Consider the following 25,820-nt stretch of genomic DNA (forward strand, 5'->3'; position numbering starts at 1 on the left):
CCCGTGATAACCCAGATGAAAACAACTATTAACACCTTGGAATAAAAATTAACACAGTTATAAAAAAAATTTTTTAAGTATAGTTGATTTACAATATCTTATTAGTTTCAGATATGTACAGCAAAGTAGTTTGGTTGTGTGTATATATATATATATATATATATATATATATATATATATATTCTTTTTCAGATTCTTTTCCATTTTAGGTTATTACAAGATATTGAATATATTTCCCTGTGCTATACAGTAAATCCTTGTTTACCTATAAAACTTTTTATTTCAGTTCTCATTGCTTGATTTTGACTATTTCATCCAAGAGATTTTCATACTTATAATCCTGTGCTGGGAATGGGCAAGCAATAAATAAACTCCATGTTGATTGTGAATTTCTTTTCTCTTCAGGAAGAGAAAGTTTCCTCGTTATTTTCTCCACAATTACCCTACATCCTCCCATGGTTTGGACGCATTTATCACACGCTCTTGCTTAAAGAATGAAATATTGAATTTCAAAGAAAAAGAAGCCAAAGATATTTCATGTGAAAATGAAAAGGTAAAAGTATTCTTCAGGCACTAGGGGACAAACTCTGTAGGGTCACAGAAACAACTTTTCCGGTCCACTCAATGCCATGGTATCTGGTCTACTCACAACCCAGCCAGTTCTAAGAAGGTTAAATTAAGACCTTCCCTTAACAGTGTCTCAAGACAACTTTGAAACACATTTTCCCAAGACACAGATTGGGGTTTGGATGAGGTCAGAGCCCAGGAGGAGGCACTTCCTCCACACCCCCTTACCTCTATCCCCCCTCATCCTGCTACTGCCTGAGGATGGAGATTGCAAGGGCTTTAAATTACATGGCAGTGTGAGAGAGCCGCTACTATCTCTGGTATCCACCCCAGTCATCTGGACCAATTTAACAAGATGAAGTAAGAGAGAAACCACAGACTCCTGTTCCAAGAATGCCGGCTTGAGCCACACCATCCCATCCATCGGTTTATAGCAAAGCTCCTCCCGAAATGGACTCTGTCCTCTGGAAGGAGCCCCGTGGGAAAAGACCCAGCCAAGCATCTCTCCTCAAGAGGCAAAGCCAGCTTAAGCGTTTCCGTTTTCTACTTGGCTTCTTCAAATACTACTGGCCCCATCCACTTCAAAAATGTAAGAATTTAATTTTCCTCTCCCAGCTTCCCACACAGAAGATATATTTAGGAAGCTAAATATTCTACAGTCGCTGAGCAGACTGTATTTGTATGTATTCCTTGATTCTCAGTGTTATCTTTATTTTGGGGGCAGAATGGGGGTGTCTGGCTTAAATTTATGTTGCATTTTAATGTCCCCAAATTAACAAGCATAATTTGTTAAAACTAAATGGAAAAACACAGACAGGACTAATTGCAATATTTGAAAACTCTGTTATCAAGAACTATAAATATTTTTTACATATTTTAAGAATTGACATTTCTATAGTATCTACATTATGGTCAAAGTCAGCACTAGTAATAATTATACTACACATCTTATACATTATATAAGATTGGAATGAAGGATATTTAAGTCATTTCTATCGATGTAGGCAATATTAAAGGGAACAAGAACTCGAGTGTCCCAAACGCTTCTAACAATGCATATCCTAATGAACTGGGCTTCTCAAAAAAATAAATAAAAAAAAAATAAAGGGATCAAATTAAGCTCCAAGTTATCTATATATGTTTCCTGTGTGGTCCCAGCAGCCAAAAAAATGACTGTAAGATACTTTTCAACGTGTGCGTGAGAGAGAAAATGGCAGACATTTTTTCAGTGTTTTCTCTGGATGTTCAAGACTAGTGCAGTAGAATCCTAGAATGCTAAGACTCCTCCATTTTCTACCATTTTTGTTTCCCAGATAGCAAGTGATACACTGATGCAAGACATAAAAGAAGTTTCTGGAGTGACTGCTCAGACAACAAGATACTATAGTACACAACCAAAGCTACGACATTGTTTATTTGTGGAGGTGACATCAGTTTCTGGACTTACCAAACTCTGTCTGAGAAAAAAGCAAGTTCAATGTGTACCACGGAGACACCTGTTACTGTCTTCTCAGATTAGATGGGAGGACTTTAGGTAGGATTGAAGCTATTGCTCAATTTGGTTTGAAAAAATAGTCATATTGTTTTCCAAGTACCTTAGCTTAAAGAAGAGGGCATCAGCATCTCTGTTCCTAACTCAAATCTCCAAAGAGATGCTTCTCTCATTTCATTTTACACTTATAAAGATACTAGTGCTTAAATATTTCATTCAGTAAACAATTTCACTAGGGAAGGAAATTAACATTAATTGAGCAATTATTTTGCCAAGCACCGTGCTCGATCTATTCATTATCACATTTAATTCACACAACGATGTGAGATATTACGTCCACTCTGCAGGTCAGAAAAGTGAGGTTTACAGAAAGTAAATAACATGCCCCAAATCACAAAACTAGTAGGTGTGGAGCTGAGGTCCAAATTCATGCCAGCCTAATGCCAGTGCCTATGCCCCAGTCACTGTCACTCCCATTACCAAGTTTATTACAATCTAGTCATCAGCATGTCCTCCACCTGATTACAAATAAAACATATTCTTCTTTCCGGGGCAACAAAGACCACAAAGCTTAGCTTTGGATCATCTATAGGTCAAACCACAATCTCCAAAACATAACAATGTGGTTAAATTTTAAGACAAATTTGGTTCTGACCCAGACCTTGGGACTATTAAAGGATTGTGCCATCCTTCAGAAAAGGGAGGGAGGTCAATCATTACCTCTTCTTCAAATAGAAGAAAACTGAGGCCTAAAGAAGAGTAGTGATTTTTCATTCATTCTTACAAATGGACATAGAATTGAACCTCCTTTCTTTTGACTGTATGGTCTAAACTAGCTCTACCCAAACATTGACCCTAATGGACATGAAGAATTTAGAAACCAAATTCCAGGAAAAGAATCCGCACAAAATAGAACCAACCTAGCACCTGCCCCTGGGCTGAGGTCTATAAAGAGATGTTCATTTTAACACCTACCTTACCCCAAGGTCTCTTGCCCAACATTTTGCATTAATAGAGACATTGAGAAAAATGTTTGTCACTGCTATTCTTGCCCAAGGCTTTTTTTGGCTTCTGTGAAAATAGAAGCCCCACGAATTACATGCTTAAACATGTCCACATTCTTGGCAAAGCAACCGAAAAATCTTGGGGGTCAAATTGGTGATAGCGTATCTACCAAACAGATACTTTATAGCTGCATTTTATAAACTATGAAAGAACGTGTAATGGATATCAGAAAGCCAGAATAGATTTTACTAGGTTGTTCTATAACCACATTATGGCAACTTCGCAAGCCAGAAACCAAAAACTCTCCACCTATCAACATAATTTAAGCAGACCATAGGTTCCACCAAAGCTGTAAAGAGATGAAGGCTACCTAGATTAAGAATCAGAGATCTAAAAAAAAAAAAAAAAAAAAAAGAATCAGAGATCTAGTCTGAATTAGCAAATTTATGTAGACCAAACTTTGACCTCATATTTCTCATCCCTAAAGTGGAGACATAATAGTTAGCTTACACAATTGTTGCAGGGATCAAATGAGGTCATTTGTGTGGAAACCCCCCTTGCCTAGCTGTACTCAATATGCATGGGTAGGATTTAAATCTGAGGGTATTCAGAGAGTAAGGCTGGCAATAATCAGCTGGCATCAATTATTTTTCACTGGGCACATTTATAAGGCTCTAGCAGAGATAAGTTAAGAGTCAGTTCATCCTCAAGCAAATAGTGACAACCACAAAGCACTTCATATGCCTTTGTAACCTAACTTTTATTTTTCTGTAGAGGATTACGATGGTTGGTTAAATGCCAAGAGCCATTATTATGTGATAAAAGCACACCGGACTGACTGTAAAGACAGCCTGCTCCGTGGAATGGATTGTTCCTTTCATACATAAAGCATTTTCATTGCTTTCAATAGAGACTTCCTGCTGCAGAATGTCTTAAATTTATATGCTTATGCTAAGCATGGAAACAGGAGTCTGCTTTTAGATGTAGCTTTTCCCCTCTCAATCCCTTCCATCTTATATTTTAGTTACTCACACCCTGGAGTGTAGAATAAAGGTAACTGACAACAGCCCTAGACAGAGGCAACCCTAACCAAATGGCTTGACCACTGGTAAATGTTTATAACAAACTCAATCATATCGTTCAGCCAAAAAACAAGCCCTTACTTAAATGCTTTTAGTTGTAGTGCTGGGAATGTCCTCTCTGTTCGTGAAGAGGCAAAGCAATACCATATTTTAGGGTGGGGGAGTTGGGGGTATCATAACCCCTGAGTCTGAAATCAGCTTCTCAACTGACTAATTCATTAAGGATCAATGAAGATGAAATAGTCTCATTAGATTAAAATAATTAAGTAGACAATTTCTAATATATGTCAAATGGAATTAAAGCTATAAAATTCAAAGGGATCTTGCGATGTTTTAACAGAAAAATTATCTGGATAATTGCCAGGGGTGCTATGAATCCTGGGAAGAATGATCCACAAGCCAGGGAAGACCATTAATGTTCCCAAAGGAAAAAAACTGTCAGCACAAGAAAGTAGAATTAATGATCCATAATAGTGGTGGGGGGAATATGAATCTAAACATGCTTTCCCTCTTTTATTTTCAAAACGCATTAACTCCTTATTTTCAGCTGACTCCTAAGATAATAAAATAGCTTTGCGGTGACAGTAAAATAAAGGAGAAAAACTGTGACTGGGAAGAAAATATAGTTATTATTTTGCAACCCCAACTACACCATGAGCAGCACACATACAGTCCATCAGTGAGGACAGAACCCAAGCAAGGAAGGTTGTACGTCGCGTAAGCACGCCAGACGGAAAAGCAGAGGAACAGCTGAGTCGCCCTCCATGGTGAGAAGAAGAGAGATTGGGGGTTATGGTTAGACAGCAGGAACCAGAGAGCTGGGTTGAAGATCCTGCATGGGGGACGGGAGAGGAAGGAGATACGATGGCCGATAGCTGCAGAGGAAATTTTAGAGGAGAACAGAGCTGTCTTTTGGCAGCTGCAAGGTCATTAGTATAACCTCCTGAACAGTCTTCCATAATCTCTACATTACTGATATTGCTCTGCTGGCAGGCTTTCTGTCTGAGGGCTGTGACGATGCCCAGGACTGCGCAGAGATGAGATAAGAGCTCCTCCAAGAGGTCTGGTCACACCTGAGTTGTGTTGGATAGATTTTCAGGGGACCACCCCAGCAGTGGCGCACCAGCTCTTCAGACCCAACCTAGTCGCTTCCAGGTTCTAATTCAGTGCACTGGGCACAGAGACAAGAACTGGAGCCAAAAAAAAAAAAAGGATTGTATCTTGGGTTGCGTAAGGGCTCATTCTTGGTTCTTCCCACCTCTGTCAAGGGCTGTTCTGGTCCAGGGGTCCCAAACTCAAATGACTTCAGGACACCAAGTGCACCCACAAATGGGAAATGCTACCAAGTGTAAGACAATAGGAAACATCAGTTGGGAACTGGAGGTGGCAGACCCCTCCTAAAGGCTTTCAGAATCAGTATTTAGAGAAAAAAGTGGTGACTAAGCAAATCTCTGTGCACAGGATTCAAGACCCCTATTAGACTGGTCTAAATGTGACAGCAAAGTGAAGTACTCAGGCGAACATTTGACCCAAGGCCAGTATCCAGGTATTTTAGGCAGAGCCTCTTCCTAAAGCCATCTTTCTGGAATCACCATATATCACCTAAAGAAAATTAAAGTGTCATAAATTAGCTTCTTTCAAATAATTCTGGTGTATTAAAATGAGATATCTTTGATAGGTCATCCATAGACTACACACACAAAATATTTTTCTCATAGGTCAAACCAGACAGTATTCAGAAGGCTTAACTTAAAATAATTACATTCTATTACAAATTGTCAGAGAACTGGGGAGAGGGTGAGCGTGGAGTAGAGAAAGGAAGATTATTCTGAAGTCTCGCCACACATGACAAGTGTCCCTTGTAGTTTATCACTAAATCACTAATCCAAAATGGGCCAAAACTGCAATAGCCCAGAAACATCCACAGCCAAGGAGAGCAGGGACCAGCCCTGTCCCCAGGCTCCAAAACTCCTTAAGAGTAGGAGCTTACACCCTAAGTTCTTTTTTTTAAATTAATTAATTAGTTTAATTTTGGCTGCATTGGGTCTTCGTTGCTGCACGAGGGCTTTTCTCTCTAGTTGTGGCGAGTGGGGGCTACTCTTCGTTGCAGTGTGCAGGCTTCTCACTGTGGTGGCGTCTCTTGTTGCGGAGCATGGGCTCTAGGCATGCGGGCTTCAGTAGTTGTGGCACATGGGCTCAGTAGTTGTGGCTCGCGGGCTCTAGAGCGCAGGCTCAGTAGTTGTGGCACACGGGCTTGGTTGCTCTGCAGCATGTGGGATCTTCCCAGACCAGGGCTCAAACCCGTGTCCCCTGCATTGGCAGGCGGATTCTTAACCACTGTGCCACCAGGGAAGTCCCCTAAGTTCTTGCTATTCTCATGCTACAGCCACATAAACAGACAGGGGCATTACCTGAGGGCTTCATGACCTTGAAACCCTAGAAATGCAAACCTTGATGACGTGAAATGTCCCCCACTCTGTCTCCAGGTCAGTCTTTGTCAATTAGGCAAAATACAGTGATTTTTCCAGTCACTGTATTTTGTGAAACTAAGGAGGAAAAAGGAAAGACTGCAGAAAAATCCTTACCTGTAGCTGCTGGTCTAATTCTGGAACGACCAGAGGAATGGCGTCTTCAGGAGGTGTATCATCTAAAACATGAAAATAAAATGATTCTTCACTATTAGAGCCCTTTCTCTCAGGAGAGTTTTCTTGCTGTTACCATCTTTGGATTTGCATCGTCAGTATACATCAGTTAGGGACAGAAAGAATGCAGAAGGCAATTTTGCTCATTTTTTGGTACCAACAGAAGCACAGAAGGCGTAGTTGGTTTGACCAAAATTTTGCAAACAAGTATCAGAATCCTCAAATGTTCAGTCTAGTAGTTCTCCGATTAAGAAGTACTGCTTATCTTTCAATACTCGTACGTTAGCCAAAACCAAAAAATATGATATGCAGGAAAGTGCTTTGTTTAACAAGGTAATAATGAGGTGACCAGAACAACCTCACTGGGACAGAAGAACGTGTTAGTGGAAAAAAAGTGTTAGTTCTGCTCTGAAAGACTCCAAGGGTGGCAAGCTTTGATGGGTTTGCCCTCTGCTCTTACCACAAACCACCACTGACAGGCAGTTGACCAGAACTTCCTCTGGGTTACAGTGGGTGACAGGCAGTAACCCAATCAGGGCGTTTCTTCCCAACGTACCAGGCAGCAATCCCAACCCAAGGCCCATATACTGTCCTGATGCGGGAGAGCCCGCAACTCTGTCCTCAGCTGCCTTCATCTGGCTGACTGGCAATAGGCAGGTGTTGCTGGATCAAAAGAGGTGGTTCACAGAAGCATCAGAGGAAACCTGAGAGAAGTTTATCCAAATCTCTTCAAGAACATACTTCTGCTATCCTTGCCGTAGCCATAAGGCTGACCTCCTCAGACTAAAAAGATGATGAGAATTGTACCATTCAATTATTTGGCAAGGAGGAGGGTTTTTCTACTGCAGAATTTCTAATGGAATTCATGCCAATTGAATTCATATGGTAAGAAAAGGTAAGAACCTAGCTTAAGAAATAAGGTGAGTGGAGACAGCTCTATTCCCCTTCTACCCCTTCCTATTCAGAAGTAACCACTATCCTGATTTTAGAGGTTATCATGCATATGTATGTATTTATATTTTTATTATGTATGTATACACCCACAAACAATATAGGTAATATAGTATTACTATGCATGGATGATTTTAAACTATAAATTGAATCACATTGTAGATATCCTAAAATTTGTTCTTTTTTTTTTTTTGATTAACATTATGTGTTTGAGAGTGAACTAAATAAACTTAGTTTTAGTTTGTTCATTTAACTGATATACAGTATTCACTCATTCATTTATTATTTGAATGTATTTGTCCTTTTCCTATTGGTGAATACTGAGTTCCAATTTTTTGTAATAATAAATAATGCTGCAATGAAAAAAAAAGGAAGAAAAGCTGTGCATACAGTCAGAATAAAGTGCTTCTCAAGAATAATATGATCTTGAAGTAGAGCATTTTGACCCTCACTAGGAAGTTTAAAGAGTTATGGGATCTAGAGCAGTGAGTAGCTATTGGTGTTTATTCCATTATTTTCTACAGATAAAGATAGAAGTATAGCAGTTCAGGTTGGGGTTTAACTAAGTAATTTTAGCACTAATGAAGACTGTCCTTAGAAGTTTAAAAAAGAAAAAAAGAACATACTGCTGACCTAGCTCTGGTACTAGAGGACAGCCCTCTTGTCAGCAGAACCTCTGTATCTGGCTCTGTGGGTCCACTGGCCATAGATTTCCAATCCTCTCCTTGTTGACAACATCTACCACAGGTATGACTATGAGAATACGATGAAATACAGGCTACACAAATAATTTCAATACCAAATCTATTTTAAATTATAAGAAAGAAAGATCATGCTTTTTATGTTCTCACTACCATAAACAAATTTATTTATAAAAACTGTTGAAGTTCTCTTTGAACCAGAAGAAGTAATACGGGCCATACACAACGCAGAAGCAAGCATCCTCTCCCTACTCACGGACAGTACTATCCAGAATAAAATGCAGCACACGAGGAGCTCCTGGCTTCTAAGAGATTACGTTTCTTCAAAGGCACCGAAGATAATCACCAGAAATATCATTCAAACAAGGACAGTATTCACCTCTTCCAAACACCTTAAGGGCCTCTGCTATATTTTAGTCGAGTAGTGTAATAATACTCCCACTTGAGTGGCTTCAGACAATGGCAATGGGGCACCAACTATGAATCCATTTGTTCCTGTACCTGCCAGACAATGGATGCCCCCAGGTTCACCGACGCTATGTAGCTGCAGAGAGCAAGTAGAAACAGGGAAATCTTCCCAAGACTCTCGCTGCAGGCTGGAGTACCATCTCACAAGGAAACAAGGAGAGTCAATCCCTTGGCCCTTGCAATGCTTTCTTCTACTCGGAGGTGACAACTTCTGCCAAATACTGTGGCTTTTTCAATCCACCCCATCATTTGCAAAGAATTGGACAAAAAAACAGAAATTTTTTTAAAAAAGACAGAAATAATCATTTGTTTCTACTGACCCTTTGGAGATAGCCTTTATATAAAACCTATAGTTTGTATATAAAATGGACTTTGGTCTAAGGCGTATTTCAATTTACTTCAATAAAATATCAATAACCCAAACATCATGATTATTTCTGCTCATTGAGTTCAAGGCTGGAACAACTTGGTACGGGTAAATGGGAACATATTATACTTTGGCACCCCAACCTTAATAGTCACAGATGAGCAGCCACTTGTTAGAAGGAGAAACCACTTCTACAAAGTACAGAGAAGATAGTACATTCTAGAATTCTAAAAGATAGCCAGGAATGGAACTCAAGGCTTCCTGGGACTTAATCCACCTTCTTCTCTGTGAAGTCACGCTCCTTCCTGCTTAATTATTTAAAAAAAAAAAAAAGGAAAACAGATATTCATTTGCATTACTATAGTAAATAGCAAATATCTGGTATGACCCAGAATTAATAAAGCCCATTATAAAAATCTGTCATTATTGATAGTCACACCATGTAAAGGCATATATATGGGACCAAGCTGATAATTTTGCAGATAAGTAAAGGCTTAAGATTAGATTCCTCGAGTTGGAAAAAAAAAAAAGTCTAATTGATTGACATAGAAATAAACATATAATAAATATTTTAGAAAGACAAAATAAAAGCAAGAGTTTTGTTAAAGTTGATTTAATCCAAGCAGGAAATGGCATTGGAAACAAGAAAACCAAAGACAGATGTAAGGAGATGACTGAGTTTGAAAGCCAGTCCTGTATTTCACTGCTTGATGCCATCTGGTTTAGCTGGCATCCCTGCCAGCCAGAGATTTCAGTGCTTGCAAAGCTGCTTACAAAGCTGCTCCAAGCTGATGTGTGGTGTGTTTACTTTTAAACAGTGGCTGCCTTCTTGGACTGCTTTTAAAAATAGGCAAATATTCTAAAAGCAGAATGATGAATCACAGGATTGGGCCAAAAAGAAAGAAGGAAAATGACTCAGGCAGACTAGTAGCACAGCTGTTCCACAAACATTTGGCCAAATCATTGTAAAACATTTTGACAGTGATATCAGATCGGAGTTCCTAAGAGCAGTTAAGTTTGTTTTGACAATTCCAGAAGCACAAAGTAAATTGTACAGTAGCTATGCAAGACACCCCCTTGAAAAATTTGGCTTTTTTGAAAAAAGGAGAGTAGTTGCTAGATATGTTCATAATGTGATAAAAATCAGAATGCAAGTACTTTTTTGTTAAAATTTATTTATCAATCAAGTATTTATTAAATGCCTATTACATTCAAGGCAGGGACTGAGGTTCTATGCCAAACTGGCAAATCACTTTACCACATTTTTTAATGCATTAAGAAAATAATTCCTAGGCTTCCTTTCCAAAATGGCACTGTGGGCTTGATGGACCAAGAAAAATGTATCCTCAGGAATTTGTTAAAGGATGAAAGATAAAGGAAAGAATGAAAGAGGAATTTTTTTTTTTTTTTAATAAGCAGATGTTCACTGCTTGTTTTGCAAACACAATGTGACTAAGTCAATGGTACTTAATATAGAACTTTCTGATTGGTATCCCAACCATTATGACATACCATAGTACATTTTATGATGGGCTTGTCTCAGTGTCTATTTAGCAGCTGTTGGGCTGCTTTGGTGGTTATTCTGTTTCAGATTTCCTTAAATTGTCTGCTCTGTGCTTCTCCATGAATCAGATAAGGGAGGCCCACTGGGTCTGTAATCCAAATCCTCACTGTTATTTAGTAATTATGCAGCCAGAGCTCTCAGATAATGCTACAGCTGGAAGGAACTGGTGGTCATCTGGTCTCAGACTCTCAGAGCAGAGCTGAGGACAAGGGCCCCTCGTAAGACTAAGGGGTGTCTCCCCACCCAGGGCTCTTCTCATGCTGTCCTGTGCTTCTTCACCTTCTGCTTCATGGGTTCCCATGCACTTGTATTTCATGAGCCAGTAAAATTTTCCCCAAAACATTGGGAATCATGCCCTTAGACTGTCCAAATTTTTATTCAGCTAGTGAAGATTCCAAAACAACGACCATGTATCTTTAACATCTCTTTATGACAGAGAACATTTTAACACCAAAATTATAAGACAAATATAATCTTAGAATGCAAGTGTATCCATCATAATGGATAAATTTCGCTTTATAGACAGACACACACACACGACCTCACTGTGCTGTCCTCATTTCTTTTGTTTTACATCAGAGAGGAAAACTTCATCAGAACCAGACCAGGTCTGAGAACCAGCATTTGCGAACAACTGCTCTAGACAACATCTTGACAGGACTTTGGAGTCAACTCTCTCCCCATCGCACTGTGCCCTCCATCCTAAATATTGTACAACTGGGTCTACGCTGGGAAACTCCAAATCCTTGGTAGAATGAGTGTCGGTTTCCACACAGAGAAGAAGCCCTCAGGAGAGGGAGAAGTCACGCTCAGAGAACATCCCCAAACCTCACTCCACTCCACAACCAGGAACTTGGAGAGGCAGCTGGCCCAGAAACCGTTCAACCCGTCTACACTTCCGGCAGTCGAAGCCGGCTTCGTGGGAATGCACCTGTGCAGTCACAGAAGCTCTTCTCCGAGGCGGGCCCGCGCTTGGTTTAATGATCCGGGTACACTGTCTTGAAATTCTTAATAATTTTTGAAAAGCCCCAGAATGTTTGCACTGTGCCTCTACACATTATGGTCCTGCCTCCAGGACAACCCCTGAGTGCTGGTCTCCTGGAGACTGTCCTTCAGGGCACCAGGGCAAACTGACACTTAAGAGGCAAGTGAATTGGGCCAGTGGCTGCACTGCAGAGGCTCATGAAAAACCTTTCCTGGTAACTGTTTGCCTGTGAAGGCTCCTAACCACTAAGGACACAGCAGGTTGGTGCCATTTGGTAGGATGGATAAACCTGCCTTTGAATCTCTGGGTTGACTGCTTTTTAACTGGTGAATGTGGACAATCAACATAATCTCTTTGAGACTCAGTTTTCTCCTCTGCAAAATGGACGTCATATTCCCCGGCTCAGAAACTTATTAGTAAAGGAATGCATATGTCAACCATTTCGCCTAAAGCCTGGCACCTAGGAAATAATCAGTAGTAATAATGAATGCTTAATATAATCGAGTTTAAATTCCTTTTCACCATAAACTCAGTCAAAGTGGTAATGGGGAGGCAAGGCACGTGTGTGTGTGTGTGCCCGCATGCGCATATGTGAGTATGTGTTTAATGATGGGGGTTAAGGGTATCTTCATCATCCGAATAATCCAAAGAGAACAGGTAGGGTCAAGATCACTGACTCTAATTACTGAGTTCTCCCCAGGCCAAGTTAAGGGAGATTTCCCTGGTGTGGCCATAACCTCAGCTCTCTTCATTTAAGTCTGAATTTTAAAAGCGTTTCTCTTTTACTTCCTTATCAAAGCACTTTCTATGTAAAATATTGTAAAAAAAATTTTTTTAACTTACACATGAAAGGTCTTTGAGTACTTTCCCTTTAAATCTAAATCAAGATTCACATTTTATTTTTAGAAATAAAATAAGTGACATAAGTTTGCAAATCACATTACCAATACATCAAAAAACTATTTTAAACTTTCTGGATACCTTGGTTCTTGTTAGAGCATCATATCATTTTGAAACACATCAAAAGCTTTTTAAAACTTTGCTTTCTGCTTGTTAAACATTAGAGATGCAAATCTAATGCACATTGAATTTTCAGGGCCCATAAAATTAAAACTATAGATATGGATATGGATAAAGGTAGAGCTTTCATATGATACCTAGCAGATTGTCAATTGTTTATAATTAATAAAAATCACCATGTTACCTTAACCAGTACTTAAAATGATCAGGCAAACAAGATCATACATCAAATAGACTGAATGATATTTCTCTGCATGGAGAGACCTGATTCAGTTTAAAGACAGATTTTATGTTTCTTTGAAACACTCATCTAGTCACTATTATTGTACCTATCATTTTGTGAATCTTATTGATTTATCCTTTTGTAAGAATATTTTGACTTATTTAGCTTAAAAGCATACTCCCTCACCCAGAAACATCTGCTTCAAGATGAACTCGTTGGAAGTATATTTATTTGTCAGACACCACTAAATAAAATTTACCTCTCCCTTTCTTCTTTCCTGCTCTATGAAAACATATCAGAACTAACTTTCCTCCATCATTTCCCAGGACCACTGGGGAAGCTATCTGCTGACAGGAACTATCATTCTTTTCTCTTATTACTTGGATCCTACCGCCAAATGGGCGATAAAGTAAAAACAGCCCTAAGGGCCTGGCTTTGAATCCCTTCCCATTATGTATTAACTGCTTGATTAGAGGCAAGTTATTTAACCTCGCTTAGCCAATGTTTCCACATCTGTAAAATGGGTATAATAACATCTTCCTGCAGAGTTGTCACCTATACTAAATTGATGAGATAGTACAAGTAAAAGCACCTAGGGACTCCATAAGCATTCATTTCCTTTTTTGACCTTTCTTTACAGCCTTAAGCAACAGATTCCAACCAATAAATCCAGTTGTATCTCAGAGAATCTTCACCCGATATCAGAATAACAAACTCAAAGGGGTTATAGATACTGTATTATTGATTTTATAGTATTTGATAATTAAGTTCTACTGTGGTTCTCAACTCTGTGCTCTGTAAAGGATGTAAATATAGCAGACCCCCCCACTCCCACCCCACTCTTGAGTGGTTTTCAACTTATTGTTATCAGTACATGCTGAGGCAGCCCTAAAGGTAGGGTCAGAGTTGGGACAGAATGCGACCTGAGAGAGTTCAAAGAGGCTCACCCAGCCCATGTCCCCAAATGCCATCCTTACCAAGTTGGCTGGTAGAATTCCAGTGGGAACTTTATCCCTAGACTTCCTACTGATACACAAAAATACACCCTGAGAGAGATAAAAAGGTAAACCTCGACACTTATTGCTTAGTGTGAATGAGGTTTTCCAGAGTCTTTCCCAAAAGCAAGGATTGAGACTGTGAAGAGAAGAGAGTACGGAAACTTTGGGGCCCTGAAGAGGGAGAGAGAAGTAACACCAAAAGGTACCAGAGGGAGAAAAAAGTTGAAGGAAGGGGACAATGACAAGAGACATTTCACCTGCATCACAATTTTGCTGAGAGCCAGTTTTGCACATGTATGCAGAAAGACATTCACATGATACCCAGGTAAACTACATTCAAGGATAGCTACTTCAGCTACTCCACATAATTCCCACTGCCACACAAAACACCAGATGTGTGAGGACAAAATAGTATTACTTAAGCAGAGTGGGTCTTTAGTTTTTTTTAAACTAAAGGTCTTATGATTAATTCATGCCCAGATATGAAAAATTCTAATAGCTTGAAAAAAAAAATTTTTTTAAACAAATTGTTGAAAGCTACCAGCTAGGGCTGATACCAGTATCCTTGATTCTAAATAACAACCAAAAAAATTTTTTTAAAAAGCCAAGGTCTAGGGGCTTCCCTGGTGACGCAGTGGTTGAGAGTCTGCCTGCCGGTGCAGGGGACACGGGATCGAGCCCCGGTCTGGGAAGATCCCACATGCCGCGGAGCAACTGGGCCCGTGAGCCACAACTACTGAGCCTGCGCGTCTGGAGCCTGTGCTCCGCAACAAGAGAGGCCGCAACAGTGAGAGGCCGGCGCACCGCGATGAAGAGTGGCCCCCACTCGCCGCAACTAGAGAAAGCCCTCGCACAGAAACGAAGACCCAACACAGCCCCCCAAAAAAATAAAAAAATAAATAAAAATAAAATTTAAAAAAAAAAAAAAAAAAAAAAAGCCAAGGTCTAGATTTACACGAGAATGTGCCAGATTTTGGCTCTGCTGAAGATAAAGAAAATTCTCAAGTAATTAACATCAAATCCTCACGTCTGCCTAACTCTAAATTCTCTGTAATTGGAGAAGGGCCAGTGAGTCTCTAATAACCCAAGAAGTGGGATTCCCATTTCTCTTCTGCACATTTTCTATTGAGAAAACTAACTTCATGACGGTCCCAATTTACTTGTCCCAATTACAAGTAATTAGTGTCATTTAATTCTTTCTAAGCACTTTCTTAGAAAGTCAACTCTTTGGAATCCCCAGTTTGGAGGTAATACCAGTCATATCATAGTTTATTAAAGACATGCATTGCTGGGAATTTCCTGGCGGTCCAGTGGTTAGGGACTCCATGCTTTCACTGCCGAGAACCCGGGTTTGACACCTCGTTGGGGAACTAAGACCCCAAGATACCGCAAGCCTCTCAGTGCAGCCCAAAAAATAAATAAATAAAATAAAATATATTCTTAAAAAAAAAAAAAAGGCAAGCGTTGCTGCCTCTGGGAGTTATGGCTAGCTAAGTGTTACTTAAGGACGGGGTCTAATGGTAGGCTAGAAATGTTGATTGTATTTTAAAAGGCTTTTTTTCCCCCTAACAACTTGCTTCTTTTATTTAAGCCCCTAGAGGTCCCTAGTCTTTTTGAAAACTTGTGGCTCATTCTACTATCAGTGATCAATGATCAATTCCCCATCTCCCAGGTCAGTCTGTCACCAAGTCCTTTCAACCCTTCCTTCCAAATGTACTCTGAATTCAATCATTCCATTCCATTCTCTAATCCAGGCTTTCATCACTTTGTCTGTGTACCATGATAAAAAGCCCCTTGCAGTCTCTCATCTCCCCACATTCTAGACTATCCCAATTGAACACTCACCATTTTCATCATATTACTCCCTTGCTCAAGAACTCTTGAAACTCTATTGCTTCTGATCAAATCCAAACTGTTTCACTGAACTTTTAAGATTGACTTGGTAACTCTAGTCTACTGCTATCTAAAATAGACATTCTACCTAAGACTCCAGCACAATGCCCAGCTCAGAGTGGGGCCCAGTAAATGGTAGGAACTCTTCCACAGTTCAGACCTCTGTTCCAGCTGAAGAGAGTTTTAGTATTTCCTGAACAAATTGTGCTCTTCCTGACTTAGGTTTTGCTCACGCTTTCTGTTTGAAGGGAAAAGGAAGAAGAATTGTTAGAAGATGTGTAGCTTCCTTTTCTTATACCTGGCATCCAGAAATGGCACCTTTCCTACACTACCTTTCTATACACTACCCGCCTTCAAGCCCAGGATGACTATCACATCTTCCAAGAAGCTGTTCCCATCTGCTCTGGGTGACAGATTTTTCCCCATAGGAGAGATCATATTGTACTTCTGCCTTATAAAACCCATAGGAGAGATCATATTGTACTTCTCTTTGCACATATCACCAGTCTTTGGCAGAATGCTAGAAATATAGAAACTAAGTAAAGCTCAGCTAACTGATAAGAGCAGAAGCAGAGGTACCCTCAATCCACCAACTGGATAATTGCTCCCTAAATAATTGCAGCTCAGTTATACTATAAACCCTGCCTTGACAAGAAGTAGAAGTGTGAGATGTAGGTGAAACACAAAGCTGCTTCATGGTTTATACTTTCCTTCATTTTCCAGAATCAATCATCATAAACACAGGGGCTAGCTGAGTCCTTAATTTATGTCAAGTGCTATGCTACATGTTTTATCTATATAGTGTCATTTAATTCTCACAACAACTCTGTGAGTTATTACTATACACATCTTATGAGAAACTGAAGTTCAGCAAAGTTGAGTGACTTACCCAAGATCATACAGACAGTGATGGAAATAGATCTAGAAACCACAGCTCACTGATTCCAAAGCCATATTCCCTTAACCTCTACACTAAATTGTCTCAGAGAAATATGCAAAAAAAGAAAAGAAAAGAAAAGAAACGGTCCTAACATGACCAGAGGAATAAGCACTGTATTCGGCTCGTAAGAAATGAACAAGTCAACATTCACAGGCAAAGACATCTCATTTTCTCATGGACTCTGCTTACTCCTCAAGAATAAATTCAATAATAAGGAATTACTCCCTAAAAGTTTACCTTAGTTTTCCCATTTATGGTAAAAGTCTAGGATTTTTCCTTTGTTTTCCCCCTAAGTGTGTGGTCTATGGACCACATGCAGTGGAATTCAAAAGGCATGCACAGTGTGTATGATGGCAAGTGTTGCTTGGTGTGACACTCCACACACTCCTTATTCGAGAATTCAGAGGGAGTGTCCCCAGATATCTGCAAGGCATCTTTCTGTGCACTTGTAAGCTCAGGTGCATGGGAAAATACAGATTGCTGGGCTTCAGTCCGAGCCTACTGCAGGAGGAGTGGGGCCATGGAACATATGTTTTTGATGAGTGCTCTCGGGTGATTATTTTAAGAAAGATAGAGAAACACAGAACCCCAGCTCCTGTCTTGGATTCTCTAGTTAGGTGCCCTTTCGAGAGATATGAGGACACATTGATCATTTTACAAAATTTAATTTTAGAAGGTTCTTCATAAGGCTTCATGAGCATCTTTCCGTAGAACTAGAAGTCAGGAATTACTTGAAATAAATGACAACCCTTATTTGAAGCTACTGTATCAAAAACTGTGAATTTCAGAAGTGGGCATTCTTGGGACATTTGAAAGAGACTGGAACAAACCAATCTAAAATGACTGATGAAAAACATGCAGGAATTCCCAGTCAGGGGCCAAGAGGGTTCAAAGGATGGTGGCAAATTAATTACAAGTTGTACATCTTGTACTTCAAGGGAGAGTCTATTCATGTAGCCCAAAGAGCAAGATCCACCTCTCCATGGTTCTTTTCTGTACATAAATTTTGTTAAAATGAATATGAGGGACCAATATGTTTATTTGTGTTGCCCAAAATTATGATATAATAATATTGTTTGAAATAACCAAGCTTTATATACTAAATTTTCTCTGTAACACTGTTGATTGCGACAGGACTTGTCCTGCTCATGTGGGACATGAGCACAGGAAGAAAATTGTACATCTTCTTTCTCCCTTGGGATTTTGGGTTTACATGTGTCTGTCTTGAGAGTTAGCCACTCAAGCACTGATTATTCCTCAAAATCTTGCATTTATGAAATGCATAAAAACAGAAGGAGCTTTTCTTTTTTGTTTTGTTTTTAATTATAGACTCTATTTTTTAGTGCAGTTTTAGGTTTACAGATAAATTGAGCAGAAAGTACAGAGAGTTCTTACATACTCTCTTTCCCTACAAACATAGCTTCCTTTTCTTCCTAGAGATGCATGATGGGATAATGAAGAGTTCAGACAGTCCAGTCTAGGGACCTGAGTTTAAATCATAACTCTGTTACTCACTAACAGTGTGGTCTCTGGACCTTGATCTCTGTCTCTGCAAATTGGAAATACTAATGCCTACATTGCATGGTTATTTTAAAGATCAGAAATAATATAAGTGAAGATCTAATGCAAAGACAAATGCAATTAATGGTAGTTGTCATTTCTTAGTTGAGACGGATTGGTTTGCCTTTTGGGCGGTTTCCCCTTCATCATTGTCTTGCAGGGCAACCTTGATAGGGAATATAATATAACAGCGGCCATGGGAAGAGTGTGGGAAGAAAAGATGATGAAGAGTCAAGGCTTCACCTCTTCCTACTCTAGAACGAATTTTCCACTGGGGGCTGCATAGTCCAGGAACCCCAGGGCAGAGGTGTCACCACCATAATCACTTGGTATAGTAAAGTCTAAATGGGTTGTGTAGTGTCAGACTTCACAGAGCCCAGATCCTTACTTTGCATTATTTTGGGGTGGAACCTGTCCCTTTTCAATCATTACTTTTTAAAGCATTCCTTCCTACAGGAGCATTGTAGGAGGGAAGGACGGAAGGAAGCAAGGAAGGAAGGAAGGGAGGGAGGGAGGGAGGGAGGGAGGGAAGGGAGGGAGGGAAGAAAGGGAAGGAAGGAGGGAGTGAGGGAGGGAGGGAGGGAAGGAGGAAGGAGGGAATCAATCCTCAGAAGATGCAAGGTTTAAATGATAATGTTGTTTAAGCATATGACTATGAGATTTTAACAGATGACATTAGACTGAAAGCAAAAGATGACACCAGTGGAAGAGATCCAAGCCTTCCCTTCCTCACTGCTGTGACCTCACACCACCTGAGGTCCCCTGTCAAAGACGGTGGAACTGAGTATGTGTGTTAAGAGGTCATTGAAGGAAGCCATGACAAAGGGCTCTAAGTATGGCAGCCTCACCTCAGACCATACTATTTCAAGAAGGTCCGCCTCACCTGTCCCATTCATCACTCCCGCTGAAGTCTGTTTATTTAGCCGGAAGTGTGGGAGCACCAGTGAGAAACCAGCATTTGGAACTTAGGCTTCAGGAAATGCTGCTGGAACCGGGACAGTGATATTTTTATATTACCTAGCCAACTGCCAGCTCTTAATAAACATTTCCTCATGCAGTTTTAACAATGACATAATTTGTTCTCATTAGAAATTGTTATAGCTCCGTGAATTTTACAATAAAAGAAAACTAAAATGGAAAAAGTAAAAAAATAAGAAGAGGGACTTCCCTGGTGGTCCAGTGGGTAAGACTCCGTGCTCCCAATGCAGGGGGCCCGGGTTTGATCCCTGGTGGGGGACCTAGATCCCGCATGCATGCTGCAACTAAGAAGTCCACATGCTGCAACTAAAAATCCTCATGCCACAAGGAAGGTCCCGCATGCCGCAACTAAGACCCGGCACAGCCTAAATAAATAAATACTTTTTTAAAAAAGAAGAAGAAATGTGCTCAAACAACCAAAGGTTTGGAGATGGAAGCATCACCAGAGGCATTTCTGGAAGCCACGCTCCAACGATGCATGATGAAGAATCACGCTCCCCATCATTGGGTCATGCCAGGCATGCATTTTTTTTTTGGCCGCACAACCTGCAGGATCTTAGTTCCCCGACCAGGGATCGAACCCGCGCCCCCTGCAGTGGAAGCTCGGAGTCCTGACCACTGGACCGCCAGGGAAGTCCCCAGGCATGCATTTTTAAATGCCCTTTGTGGAACTAGAAAAAATGATGGTAAGAAGGCGGCAGGCAGGGGAGGCAACCCTTTTCCTCAAAGCAGAGCATACCTGAGGCATTATCGAGGCTGAAGGCAATGCGTACTGGCTTATCCGCAGGTACCCTGGCTGTGCTGATCATGTGGGCACCTGAGCCTTGGCCTTCCTCCTGGTCTTCCAGCTGTAAGGACAAGAGAGAGCCATTGTCACTTTACCCAACATTATCCCTCGAATACTCAGAGGCCTTTGGAACTTAGAGGGGAAAGTTAGTAAGCACTGCTTTCTTATTTTAAAGATATTCCTAGCTCCTAGCTTTCTTTCCCTACACCTGCCCCATTTATAATTCTTTTTCTGGTTTATAAAAAAGTGTGCTTTGGAAATACATCTGGAACGAAATATAAAAGATGGGGCAAAATCTCCACCCACCTCACTTTTTTAGTATCCCTTACACTGACCAGTCCAACCCTGGCCCTTTGAGGTCTTATATAGTATTTTATTTTTAATTGAGGGGGCTAAAGAAGTCTTAATAAGGCATCAGACATCTTTTCACACTCAAAAGCCTAAATTGGATCTGAATTATTGATCTGGGAGTGGTAACAAATAACTATCATGGAATTATTTCAAGAATACCAAAGACTATTTTAAAATATCCCCCAGTTATATTATGAATAGTATGTGCTTTAAATATCTGATTAACTACCTGTTAATCTACCAAACATTTCTAAGGTTGTGTGATATGAGCAAAAGACACATCCTAAAAACATCCTATTGATGATCTACATCACCTACTAAATTACCATTTAATAAACTAAAATAGAATGAATGGAAAAGCATGCTACAGATAATATGGGTTGGGGTGGGTGAAAATACATGAATATTTCTTTGTATAATAATTTAACCAAGATATTTGATAATTTTTGTTCAATGGGACTAGGAAAAGATATTATTATAAACACAAGATATCTTTGTCATTTAAATCCATATATTTAACTTTTCTATTTTTAGTCATGCTTCCCCCTAAGCCCTCTACTTTCCTTCTCATGCAGACAGTAAACCAAAAACTCTGAATGACATTTTAAAGAAAATGTCTCTAAAAATGGCAAAATATAAATCATCTCTTTAACCATCCTTAGCGACATTCTGGGAACTGCTTTAGCAGGACATTTTCTCACAGCAAGGTTTCTGATTCTTTCCCATAACTTTTCTCTATCTAAAAATAGTGTCTAGAACACTGAATTTTGTTTTTACAATTATTTATAGAGCCAAAGCGAATGCATACATATATATATATATATATTTAGACATACATACATATGGAATCATCTTATCACCAGTATACGAAAAAAGAACATGCTTATATTAAACACCTAGTATAGCTTTGGAGAAAAACCAGCAACTGTTCATCACCCAGTTAGAATCATATTTGGCCCATTCATTTAACACTACAAGTAGCAATGAACCATAAAGCACTCCAAGTCATGTCATTCTAAGTTAGAAAAAAAGTATTAATGTGAAACATTCGACTCAAGAAAAGGGTAATATAAAATCACTGTTACTTGACTCAAAATTTGTTTTATCTTAGCTCTGACATACATTTCTGTGTAGTCTCGTCTGCTTAGAATCAACCATCTCGTTAGCCACCTGTTCCTAGGGAATAGAACAGACTGTCTCAAATTTAACAAAACAGACAATAAAAAACCCCTTAAAGTTGTAGCCAAAAGAAAAAAATCTTATTGTTACGCCCTGTACCATCACCAAACCATTTTATCGTAACATCTGAGGATGAATAGCTTCACTCCTCTTTTGGCTAAATCTCCCAATGCTCTCCTGCACCAGGAAATAAACCACAAGAGGTGGAAATTTGCCTTCTGGGATTTTGTAAATAGATCTCTGGCAGGGTTTCCAGCCACGGGAAATGGAATTGATCAACACAGCTAATTAGAGTCCCTCCCCTCCACACAACAGAGAACATCTGTCTGCCTCCCAAAGGATGGCGGCGGCAAAGTTGGGTGGATTTTGAGTTCCACACGGTGTCAGCCACAAGAGCCCCTGAACCAACTTGCCTTTTCATCACACCGCCGGGGGAAATGGGCCACTGATTCCTCCTCTCGGCGGTAGCAGAGCTTTGGTTAGGTTGCTGGTGCTCTGAGCGTTTAGTTGGGTTTTCACACCTGTCGCCTTACCTCACTTAGTTGAGTGTCTGCACTTGTGTAATCCAGGGCCAGCCACTGCCTTGGCCGGTCGTTGCCTTTGTGGAGCACAGACCCAGTGGCAGAGCAGGCTGCACCTGCCGCATAGCAGCCGCTGACAATCTGAGGAGCAGTGACAGCTGGGAGGGCGGCTCGCTGCTACCTGCTGTCCCCCAGACCCCGGCGTCCCACGGGGCCTCCCTGTTCCGCTTCCCTCCACGACCCCTCTCTCCTTTCCTTGTCTCTCCAACAGCCAGGATGTTGTCATGCTTCTAGAAAAAGCAAGAGCAAAAGAAATCCCTCCTCCTGTCAGAGGCATTGATAAACAGCAAGTTGTGGAGAGTCCAAATGTTTTAATTCATTAGTCCTGGCAAACCTAAAATACAAACAGACTTGCTTCACAAGACAGGAATGTCTTCAGCGTGACCCAATCGGTGTCTGTGTCTATTCCAGCAAACTGGCAAAGATAGCATGACTCCAGTCAGCAAAAATGTCGGCCGCTCCAGTCAGCTCCCCGGGACCCAGCCAACTTGGACAGGCCACAAGCCGACTCTCAGATGATGGCAGCGATGATTCGGCTTAAGAACGTGAGGTCTGAGGTTGAGCTGCTGTTGGGCTTGATGACTTGATCCCATCTACGGTGCAACCGACCGCAAACCGAGTCAGTGGTAAACAGGAAGGGAAAGTTCAAACTGTTCAAACTTTTTAATAGCTATCAACCTGAAGATGGGTAGTACTTTAAAAGAGTTGGATGGTGATGTTGAGGTTAAATAATTAAAGATAAACAAGTATCCAGAGAATGCACAGACTGGGAGAAAATCTTTGCAAAATACATACCAGGTAAAGGATGGGTATCCAAGATATAAAAAGAACTCTTAAAACTCAACAGGGTTTCCCTGGTGGCGCAGTGGTTGAGAATCTGCCTGCCAATGCAGGGGACACGGGTTCGAGCCCTGGTCTGGGAAGATCCCACATGCCGCGGAGCAACTGGGCCCGTGAGCCACAACTACTGAGCCTGCGCGTCTGGAGCCTGTGCCCTGCAACGGGAGGGGCCGCGATAGTGAGGGGCCCACGCACCGCGATGAAGAGTGGCCCCCGCTTGCCGCAACTAGAGAAAGCCCTCGCACGAAACGAAGACCCAACAAGCCAAAAATCAATCAATCAATAAATAAATAATCCTTCCCCCCCCAAAAAAAAACAATTACATTACGTTTATAGATTAAAAAAACAAACAAAAAACTCAACAGTAGGAAAACAACCCAATTTAAAAATGGGCAAAAGATATGAACAGACACGTCATAAAAGAAGATATAGAGATGGGAAATAATCATATGAAAAGATGCTGAGCACCATACGTCATTAGGAAATTGCAAATTAAAACAACATTGAGATTCCACTACACCCCTCTTAGAATGGCCAAAATCCAAAACACTAACAACACCAAATCCTGGTGAGAGTGAAAAATGGTGTGGCCACTTTGGAAGACAGTTTGGCAGCTTCCTACAAAACTAAACACGTACTTACCGTTATGATCCAGCCATCACACTCCTTGGTATTTACCCAAAGGAACTAAAAACTTATGTCCACACAAAGACTTACACACAGATGCTTATAGCAGCTTTATTCATGATTGCCAAAACTTGGAGGCAAACAAGAGGTCCTTTCATAGGTGAATGGATAAACAAACTGTGGTACATCCAGACAATGAAATATTATTCAATAATAAAAAGAAATGAGCTATCAAGCCACAAAATACATGGAAGAAACTTACATGTATATTATTAAGTGAAAGAAACCAATCTGAAAAGGCTACATATTGTATGATTCCAACTATACAACATTCTGGAAAAGGCACAATTACGGAGACAGGAAAAAGATCAGTAGTTGCTAGGGGTTTAAAGAGAGGGAGAGAGGGGTGGAGAGGGAGAGAGAGATGAATAGGGAGCATAGGATTTTTAGGGCAGTGAAACTATTCTGTGTGACACTATAATGGTGAATATATGTCATATGTTTGTCAAAACCCATAAAATGTACAACACCAAGAGTTATAAACTACAGACTTAAGTTAATAAGACTGTGTCTATATTGACTCATCAATTGTAACAAATGTACCACGCTAATGCAAGATGTTAATAATTGGGGAAATAGGGGAGGAGAAGTGGGGAGGAGGGGATAGAAGGGAACTCTGTGCTTTTCACCCATTTTTCTTTTTTCTGTAAACCTTAAACTGCTCAAAAAATGTTAAATAAGTAAAAGGATTTAGCAGGTTTCCTTGGTCTAATGAATAAAAGGCTAATTTGTTATGCTATCCACAGTAATAAGGGGCATAGATTCAGATGATTAAAAACATTCACATATAAACCTATTTGCATTTCTAACTGCAAATCTTTCCAGGAATTATTATTACAGTTTGATGTTATTTTATGGATAATAATATCATCTTACGTATTACATTAAAATTGATCAAAAAGACTCTTTTTTTAAATAAATTTATTTATTTTTATTTATTTATTTTTGGCTGCGTTGGGTCTTCGTTGCTGAGCACAGGCTTTCTGTAGTTGCGGCGAGCGGGGGCTACTCTTCGTTGGGGTGCGTGGGCTTCTCATTGTGGTGGCTTCTCTTGTTGTGGAGCATGGGCTCTAGGTGCTCAGGCTTCAGTAGTTGTGGCTTGTGGGCTCAGTTGCTCCGCGGCATGTGGAATCTTCCCGGACCAGGGCTCAAACCTGTGTCTGCTGCATTGGCAGGAGGATTCTTAACCACTGCGCCACCAGGGAAGCCCCAGAAAGAGTCTTATTCAAAAGAGTTTATCTTCATCTTCCCAATAATCCTATGAAATAAACATGGCCAATACTGTTATCCCTATTTAACAGATGAGCAAACTGAGACTCAAACAATTTAAGTAAAAGGTTCAAGGATAAATGATCATTATGGAATAATGACCCAGATAAGATCCAGGTTTTCCAATTTTTAGTTCGTGCTATTTCCACTATACCAGGATGCACTGTGTATGAATTATCAAATTGAGTTGTTTCATTATCGATGTCCGACACTCAACTTTTGGAGTGAAGGAGACAAAGGTATAACTTTCTTCATGATCTATTAGCATCCAGGTTCATCTGACACCAGCCATCTTTACCGTGACATCTAAATTCAGCCTCAAGGAAACCGGAGTTGTGGATCTTTTGCGTGCTGATGGGGAAGTGGATACCAATTCTGCACTGGCTCCCAAACCAGCCCATGGGTGTGTCTTCAGAAAAGCTGGTGGTGAAAAGGACATTGCCAAGGAAATCAGTAAGTGGAAGCATCTGGATTCCAGTGAAACTGACCCTCAGAATGGAAAGGCCCAGAATGAGGTAGCACCTTCCTCCTCTGCCCTGATCATCAAAGCCCTTGGCAAACCAACCAGAGATAGAACACGGCAGTTATATATTAAATACAATGGAAATATCACCTCTTATGATATTGTCAAAAGCACCTGACAGATGCAGCATAGATCTTTATCCAGAGAATTCTCCAGCACCTTTACAG

General features: G+C 40.4%; 1 protein-coding gene across 1 annotated transcript in view; it reads right to left on the minus strand.

The window, feature by feature from the left end:
- The window catches only part of MAP3K7CL (MAP3K7 C-terminal like), a 39,167-nt gene extending 16,240 nt beyond the window's left edge, over positions 1 to 22,927 (minus strand). The window contains exons 1-4 of the mRNA XM_061192703.1: positions 22,823 to 22,927; positions 22,287 to 22,451; positions 20,176 to 20,284; positions 6,732 to 6,793 (exon numbers count right to left, since the gene is read on the minus strand). Of these exons, the coding sequence (XP_061048686.1) occupies positions 6,732 to 6,793; positions 20,176 to 20,284; positions 22,287 to 22,451; positions 22,823 to 22,927 (441 nt within the window). The remainder of the gene's footprint in view (positions 1 to 6,731; positions 6,794 to 20,175; positions 20,285 to 22,286; positions 22,452 to 22,822) is intronic.
- Between the last annotated feature and the right edge of the window lie 2,893 nt (positions 22,928 to 25,820).

The sequence above is a fragment of the Eubalaena glacialis genome, chromosome 6, assembly GCF_028564815.1.
Source record: "Eubalaena glacialis isolate mEubGla1 chromosome 6, mEubGla1.1.hap2.+ XY, whole genome shotgun sequence".
In the NCBI taxonomy this organism is placed as follows: Eukaryota; Metazoa; Chordata; class Mammalia; order Artiodactyla; family Balaenidae; genus Eubalaena; species Eubalaena glacialis.